The sequence below is a fragment of the Nanorana parkeri genome, unplaced genomic scaffold, assembly GCF_000935625.1.
Source record: "Nanorana parkeri isolate BGI_ZX_2015 unplaced genomic scaffold, ASM93562v1 scaffold802, whole genome shotgun sequence".
NCBI classification, from domain to species: domain Eukaryota; kingdom Metazoa; phylum Chordata; class Amphibia; order Anura; family Dicroglossidae; genus Nanorana; species Nanorana parkeri.
Window position 1 is genome coordinate 448238 of NW_017307070.1, and position 8745 is coordinate 456982.

At 48.2% G+C, this 8745-nt stretch overlaps 1 protein-coding gene across 1 annotated transcript in view; it reads right to left on the reverse strand.

Moving 5' to 3' along the window:
• ROBO3 (roundabout guidance receptor 3) overlaps positions 1–8745 on the reverse strand; it is a 136753-nt gene that overhangs the window by 13580 nt on the left and 114428 nt on the right. Inside the window, exons 19-26 of the mRNA XM_018564975.1 lie at positions 7786–7974; positions 7674–7697; positions 7074–7116; positions 5856–6004; positions 4509–4784; positions 1781–1919; positions 1242–1466; positions 944–1119 (exon numbers count right to left, since the gene is read on the reverse strand). Of these exons, the coding sequence (XP_018420477.1) occupies positions 944–1119; positions 1242–1466; positions 1781–1919; positions 4509–4784; positions 5856–6004; positions 7074–7116; positions 7674–7697; positions 7786–7974 (1221 nt within the window). The remainder of the gene's footprint in view (positions 1–943; positions 1120–1241; positions 1467–1780; positions 1920–4508; positions 4785–5855; positions 6005–7073; positions 7117–7673; positions 7698–7785; positions 7975–8745) is intronic.

Below are 8745 nucleotides of genomic sequence, written 5' to 3' on the forward strand. Positions count from 1 at the left end.
TCCATTAAAAGGACTCATTCATTTTAACTTATGGAGTGCTGGTGACCTATTTTCTTCAATCTTGTGTTTTGCACGGTGCCATCCGTGAAGTTACTTCGAGCACCATTTATTTGATTGTTGGCCGGGACTGCTGAAAGGTGTGCGGAGGGCACCTCCATCAATTGCATATGAACTAGAATGTGACGTCACTCCAGTTCTGGCACCTCTACTGGACGCGCCAGGAAGCTGTGCGCAACGCACGTACGGATGGAGCTCCCTCATGGCCATAGCCCCACCCCATGCTGAAACACCACACCGTGCGGCATATTTTGAATGGGTGCTTGGCAAGAGAACTGGCAGTGCTGAGCTAGGGGGAGGCAGAGGAGCCTCTCACCTAGAAAAGTGGAAGGCACGTGGCGACCCACCGAACACGGGTCACGACCCACCAGTTAAGAGCCAAGGATTTTAGACCATTTGAGTTTAAGATGCAGATTTGGTGATTGTGAAATTCTTTGAGAAAATATGAATTCTATTGTATGCCCCGATGTTTGCGCTATGTTTTTTTTTTTTCGGGATCCTCAGGCAGTCGCCGGTCAGCTAAATTAGGACCCCACCTGGAGCTCCTCCCACCGGACCAGCGCTGACTCGCCGCTGCTCTCCCGCTCTCCCGAAGGTAAGTGGGAAAAAAAAAACATAGCGCAAACATCGGGGCATTTTGACAAGTACAAGTACTTGTCAAAATGCCCTGTTTTTTCCGCCCTCACCCTGCAGCGGCGTAAGGCGCCCGCCTTACTTGCCTTGCGCTGGGCCTGCTAACAGTGTGCGCAGCGCTTTACAATATAAGGAAGACATTACAATCACAAGACAAGATGGTAAGGAGGGCCCTGCCCCTGGGGGCTTACACTCTACAAGGGAGGGGCCAGTGATACATGAGGAGGTATTTAGTTTGTAGTCCAGTTCTCACCTGTGCTGGGCAGGTCCATATTCTCCGAGCCAACGGCTGGATTTTGGCTGTGGTTCCGTCTGTGTCCGTGCCGCGGCGTCTCCCCGCCCTCCGCCACCGTATGGAGAGAGGGATTGGACTGTGTCAAGGGAGGGCTGGGGGCTCTTGGAACTGGTACCGATCCAGATGGCATTCTCCTAAAGATTAATGATAGAGAAATGGTTAGATTGGGCGACACTGGAGGCCGCGGCCAGAAAACCCCAATAATGGGCGTTGGTGCACGTGGTCCATTATGTTTTGGGCGTGTCAGGACTCTGACCTGGGATGGGGTAGAAGTTCAAACTGCTGCAGTCGCGGAATGTCCTCCGAATCGTACATGTCGTCTCGCGGCGACGGGGTGAGGGTGGCCGTGGACTGTTGTCCGTAGGACTGATCCGGAGAAGAGGCTTCCCCGCGGGGTGGGGGAGGAGGGCAGTCTTCCGGAATATTCTCCATCAGATACGTCCTCTCCGGCAATGGAGGACACCACTCTTCTGTCTCCGAACTGAAACAACAGAAATATCTTTTCAGGAAAAAAAAATCTTGAGATTTATGCAAATTTCCCAAAACATAATGAACATTCACTTAACCGAAACGGCTTCTGCTAATAGGATTACGGAGGATGTAAATTTGCGGCTTGGTAGGGAGCACCTGGAGGGGATCTTGTTGTTGTATATTAATGAAATGAACCCGTTCAGAACCAAAATGTACAAAACAACAGCTTGCGGAATGAGAGCCATTGCAAACACACAAGATGGCTGCCAGGAGCTCCCTGGCTCGGCGCGCTCTGAACAGATGAGGATGAGGGGAAGAGCTTACTTCATTTCCACGTCTGAGTCCTCATCTTGGAATTGGTTCAGCTCGTTGGCAGGAGGTGGCGGAGGCAGAATCTCGGTCCAATTCAGAGACGGCGTTTTAACTGCTTTCCCCACGGACTTCTGTTTATTGCCCTTTAAGGCTGGAAAAAGAAATGAGATTCTTCAATACAAATTATAATGTGTTTTTATATTCCGTTTAATTTACATGTCAATGTAACAGCATGAGATTCATTTTACTTACATCGCTGTGCTGTGCTGCACGACGTCTCTCTAGCAAAATACTCTGCTGTCCTGGAGAACTCTGCTCCTTCTATCTCTCCTCTCCTGAAATGCTCTGCTGGAGGACTCTGCTCCTTCCTCTATAACTCTCCTCTCCTGAAATACTCTGCTCTGCTGGAGGACTCTGCTCCTTCCTCTATAACTCTCCTCTCCTGAAATACTCTGCTCTGCTGGAGGACTCTGCTCCTTCCTCTATAACTCTCCTCTCCTGAAATACTCTGCTCTGCTGGAGGACTCTGCTCCTTCCTCTATAACTCTCCTCTCCTGAAATACTCTGCTCTGCTGGAGGACTCTGCTCCTTCCTCTATAACTCTCCTCTCCTGAAATACTCTGCTCTGCTGGAGGACTCTGCTCCTTCCTCTATAACTCTCCTCTCCTGAAATACTCTGCTCTGCTGGAGGACTCTGCTCCTTCCTCTATAACTCTCCTCTCCTGAAATACTCTGCTCTGCTGGAGGACTCTGCTCCTTCCTCTATAACTCTCCTCTCCTGAAATACTCTGCTCTGCTGGAGGACTCTGCTCCTTCCTCTATAACTCTCCTCTCCTGAAATACTCTGCTCTGCTGGAGGACTCTGCTCCTTCCTCTATAACTCTCCTCTCCTGAAATACTCTGCTCTGCTGGAGGACTCTGCTCCTTCCTCTATAACTCTCCTCTCCTGAAATACTCTGCTCTGCTGGAGGACTCTGCTCCTTCCTCTATAACTCTCCTCTCCTGAAATACTCTGCTCTGCTGGAGGACTCTGCTCCTTCCTCTATAACTCTCCTCTCCTGAAATACTCTGCTCTGCTGGAGGACTCTGCTCCTTCCTCTATAACTCTCCTCTCCTGAAATACTCTGCTCTGCTGGAGGACTCTGCTCCTTCCTCTATAACTCTCCTCTCCTGAAATACTCTGCTCTGCTGGAGGACTCTGCTCCTTCCTCTATAACTCTCCTCTCCTGAAATACTCTGCTCTGCTGGAGGACTCTGCTCCTTCCTCTATAACTCTCCTCTCCTGAAATACTCTGCTCTGCTGGAGGACTCTGCTCCTTCCTCTATAACTCTCCTCTCCTGAAATACTCTGCTCTGCTGGAGGACTCTGCTCCTTCCTCTATAACTCTCCTCTCCTGAAATACTCTGCTCTGCTGGAGGACTCTGCTCCTTCCTCTATAACTCTCCTCTCCTGAAATACTCTGCTCTGCTGGAGGACTCTGCTCCTTCCTCTATAACTCTCCTCTCCTGAAATACTCTGCTCTGCTGGAGGACTCTGCTCCTTCCTCTATAACTCTCCTCTCCTGAAATACTCTGCTCTGCTGGAGGACTCTGCTCCTTCCTCTATAACTCTCCTCTCCTGAAATACTCTGCTCTGCTGGAGGACTCTGCTCCTTCCTCTATAACTCTCCTCTCCTGAAATACTCTGCTCTGCTGGAGGACTCTGCTCCTTCCTCTATAACTCTCCTCTCCTGAAATACTCTGCTCTGCTGGAGGACTCTGCTCCTTCCTCTATAACTCTCCTCTCCTGAAATACTCTGCTCTGCTGGAGGACTCTGCTCCTTCCTCTATAACTCTCCTCTCCTGAAATACTCTGCTCTGCTGGAGGACTCTGCTCCTTCCTCTATAACTCTCCTCTCCTGAAATACTCTGCTCTGCTGGAGGACTCTGCTCCTTCCTCTATAACTCTCCTCTCCTGAAATACTCTGCTCTGCTGGAGGACTCTGCTCCTTCCTCTATAACTCTCCTCTCCTGAAATACTCTGCTCTGCTGGAGGACTCTGCTCCTTCCTCTATAACTCTCCTCTCCTGAAATACTCTGCTCTGCTGGAGGACTCTGCTCCTTCCTCTATAACTCTCCTCTCCTGAAATACTCTGCTCTGCTGGAGGACTCTGCTCCTTCCTCTATAACTCTCCTCTCCTGAAATACTCTGCTCTGCTGGAGGACTCTGCTCCTTCCTCTATAACTCTCCTCTCCTGAAATACTCTGCTCTGCTGGAGGACTCTGCTCCTTCCTCTATAACTCTCCTCTCCTGAAATACTCTGCTCTGCTGGAGGACTCTGCTCCTTCCTCTATAACTCTCCTCTCCTGAAATACTCTGCTCTGCTGGAGGACTCTGCTCCTTCCTCTATAACTCTCCTCTCCTGAAATACTCTGCTCTGCTGGAGGACTCTGCTCCTTCCTCTATAACTCTCCTCTCCTGAAATACTCTGCTCTGCTGGAGGACTCTGCTCCTTCCTCTATAACTCTCCTCTCCTGAAATACTCTGCTGGAGGACTCTGTTCCTTCCTCTATAACTCTCCTCCCCTGAAATACTCCCTTCTATGAACGCTCACTTCCTAATGTACTCTGCACTGAGGCACCAGTTTGTAGGAAGCTTACAAGCAAAAGTGCTGCTTCCATCAATAATAAGGCCACCCTCAAGGTGAATATATATGACAGGTACACTTTAAATGTTCCACCAAACACACATATAATGTACCGTTTTCTGCCTTGCTGCGATCAGGCTGAGCGTACAGTATCCCGGAGGTGCCAGCCTGGACATTCCATGCATTGTCCTCTGACTCGGGGGAATGCAGGATCTGGCCGCCGTAGGGCACAACAGGCGTGGTTGCGTAGGGTGTGGTCTGCTGAGAGAAGGCTCCATTGAATGTCCTCATGTCTTCACTGGTGGGGTCAATGGTGCTGTAGATGGGCCCGTCTGAGACTCCTGTGCCAAATTTCTCTGTCTGGGCAATGTAGTTGGAGATCCCGGCATCTGCCGAAACAAAACTCTGGTTATTATTATTATAGAGGATTTATAGAGCGCCAACAGTGTGCGCAGCGCTTCACAATATAAGGAAGACATTACAATCACAATACAATTCAAGACAAGATGGTAAGGAGGGCCCTGCCCCTGACAGCTTACAATCTAAAGGGGAGGGGCCAGTGATACATGAGGAGGTGGCTGTGTGGGGGATGAATTGTTTGGGAATGTGATGGTTCAGTGGTTAGGTTGAGGTCATGCTGATGTACCCACGCGTTAGATTCACCCGGCTTACATTGCCTCCCCAAAAAACCTCTTGTTTTCTCATACTCTTGGGTCCGGCGCCCCACCAATATGTTTTTCTTAATGACATAACACTCCTGTGAACAGGCCCGGCGCTACCGCAAGGCAAGTCAGACGGCCGCCTGAGGGCGCAACTGGGGGGAGGGCGCAAAAATGCACCTTGCCTGTGTAGGCCCTGCCTGTGAATGTAAAACCCAAGGAGGAAGGTAGAATGTCGCTTGGAACTTATCAAAATGGCCGGCAGAGCATTCTTCATGTTTAGTACCCCGAACGTGGCAGCTTTTCTATTTGATGTTGATTTTGTTTTTCGGCATCTGAGGCCAAATGTCATTTTTTTTTCCTCTCTAGATCCCCGGAGATATTTCTGCTCGGGGGGGGGTGAGAAGAAATACTCTGCGCTGTTATTCTGCTTCTCACAGTAAAAGTTCCTTGAGGGGGCAAAATATGATACAAAAACTGCCATCAAATGTCTTGGACGAGAGAAGTCTCATTTTCGGGAGCCCGAGGCCTTCTCCCAGCTCATCACAGATGGTTATAGGTCATTAGTTCTCGGACGTGACCTCCAGCGGGCCAGCATTTCAGCTGTTCCTTCCAAGCACAGATGACTCGTAGGGGTGAAACTTCCTCGAAATCTGATCGTTTGGCTTTTACTATAAAACAATGATTTTCTAGTTGTTTGAAATTTCTGTTTTTAGAACTAAAAGGAGCCATTTTATTGTGACGCGTTAGATCCCCTTTAATGAGCAGACATACACCCCAAAAAAATGTGACATCACTTACCGTTGTAGTATCTCTCGGACGGGTTGTGGGCTCCCGGGCAGCAGCTGACTGTCGCCTCCTTTGGCTTGCCGTTTCTCAGAAGGTTGGTGGCCGGCCATGAATCTGCCAGCCAGGGGTAGTTAGAAGCACTGGTGGCCAACAAGCCCGGTCTGAAAGAAAACAGACCTAGGTTGTAATGACTGCAAGCAACCGTGACACAACCCCATTATGGTCTATGTATATTTGGCTACTTCCTGAGTACCCAAAGGTCACATTCCTAAAGCTTGTACAAGAATGCCCCTAGGGGGGCACCTACTGGAGACATGTATCAGTCCCACAGCAAGGCAATGCTAAACAGGAGCAATGGGACAGATTATAATATTGCAGCTTGATTCGCATGTTCTCTGAGCTTATCTAATGTAGTCTAGGATAAAACCTGCCCCCGACCACTTCTTAATTGTGCGTTTGGAGTGAGAATCTCTCATCTGCAGTATAAGGCAAGTCCGAACACTGACACCATTTCTCTATATATACCTCTACGTAACTTTATTATGTCACGTTAAGGCCCATACCTTGCTAGGGTTCCTGCCTTTCAGGGAGGTGGGCAGACTCTATTCCTACCTTGGCTTTCTGTAGCATCACATTTACTGAATAATATGTGGCCCTTTGGTGATGTCAGGGGCCACACTTGATGCCTGCTTAATTAAGTAGATTGACTGTCACTGCTATAGATAGTGACGGATGTACATTCCGTTTTTTCTTCACCTTTATAAGCTTTCACGTGTACAATCTGCAGTCACAACTTGGACTGCACAAAGCACTGTTAGGCCTCATTCACACTTTAATCGGCCGGCAGGTACAGCTCCGTGCACGGCCGTATCGGGCAGCTCCCGGGAAGGACAGGTGCTGCGTGTGATTAGTATGCAGCCCCCGTCCTTCTCTATGGGACTACACCCCCCTACCCTCACTTCAAGTTCAGGTCCGTAGGGGTGCGTGTTTCCTGGCTCGGACGCAGGCAGAATCCATCCTGTCAGCGTACGAGTACGCTCACCCGCACGGACGTGCAAGGCGGGTGAGCGTAGGGGGGGGGACTACGCCCATAGAGAAGGACGGGGGCTGCATACTAATCACACAATCAGGAAAGTGAACAGTTGATGATGCTGATCAAACTATTCAAATACACGCCGTTACCTGTGTATCACGTGTGTGGTGTGTTGCATGCGTGTGACTTCCTCTTACCTGGCGGTGATGTGACTGGAGGCCTCTGTGTGGGGAAAGGACACTGTGAAAACAATAGTAAGATATTGAAGCGCATGTCTCGGGGGGAAAAAAAATAAAACATTTGCAGTACATCTCCAATGAACGCAGATTTCTCCTCATCTCCATAACATAGAAGGGACTTGTTTTGTAGTCCAGGATAAGGACCAGGAGGGTTGATTACATTTTTTGACATGTGAATGGGAAACCGAAGCGCCAAGTCACAAGTTAATAGTCCAAATACAAATTTATTCCAATACAAGGCCAAACAGAAGACTTTATAAGACAAGCCAACACATTCTGGGGTCCATCAGATCGCCCCTTCATTAGGGCAGAGGATTGGAAACAATGTATTCAAACTGGCCCAGGTAAGGAATACAATGTATATGGTTTTTTGACCAGCACAGTGTTTGGCATGTCAAGTAATCTAAAGCAGTAGTTGGCAAAGGATCAAATTATTATATCAACATATTATTTTTGCACTTATCCAACAGATATAACAAACCACTTTGTAGAAGACATTTTTACCAGACCAAACTGGAGCCAATAAGATAAGAAATGTAGGAATAAGTGGACAATTACCTGCAGGGGTGTAGGCGAAGGAGGCTGGGGAAACAAAGAAGAAAGCATTAGAACCATCAGCCCAATGACTCATCCAGGCCTTGTGGCTGGACCCATCAGATGCGTCACTTACCTGTGTAATGGCTGAGCTCCTTCCTCTTCTTCCTGCGGCAGTATATCCAGACGCTGAAGCACATCAGGATTACCCAGCATGCTCCGCCAATGCCCGCGATGAACGCCGGCTGTTTCACGACATCGGTTATCTGCTCTGTTAGGCTGGAGCTGTCACTGCTGCCTATGGGCACGTGATCCGAGGACGGCTCTGGGCAGAATGGAAATAATGGTGAGGAGGGCTGACACAATTATAATTCTAAGTTGTATTACAAGAAGGACACTACACTGTGATCATGCAATGTAGGTAATAGACAATCTCTTTTTATTAAAGTGCAATTTTTAATAAATTTTAATAGGTTGGACTTGATGGACTAATGTCTTTATTCAACCTCAAATACTATGTAACTATGTAACAATTCCTCCCTACAATAAAAAATCTTCTTTGATCGGAGTCTGGAGTGTTCAAGAGCATAGCTTAGTCCTGCAGTCATTGGCAAGCCCAGCATGGAGGTCCCACTTGTTTTAGGGTACAAGCCTACCTACAAAGTGCTTACTAACTTATGTTGATTCCAGCAAAATAAACCGGTCAAGGGCCCGCCGACTCAAGCTCAACGGTAATTGAACAGGAAATGGATACCTTGATCAGCTTGAACACAGGAGAGAGAACAGGGGGAACTTCAGCTGAAACCATTGGAGTGAAGAAGTGACACAGTGCTCAAGTGTGAACAAGCACCACTGAAGATAATAGGTTGCTGATGTTGTTGCACTTTGACAAAATGCTCCGGTGTGAATGGAGCTCAAACTGATGGGTGTTCCCTATCACGCTGTTCCCAGAACAAACATTTCCATGCTGGCTGAAGTTCATTTTACCGCGTTTCCCCCGAAAAAAATAAGACACCGTCTTATATTTTTTGGGCTCAAAAAAAACACACTAGTGTCTTATTTTCGGGGAAGGTCTTATTTTTTTTTTTTTTTTTTT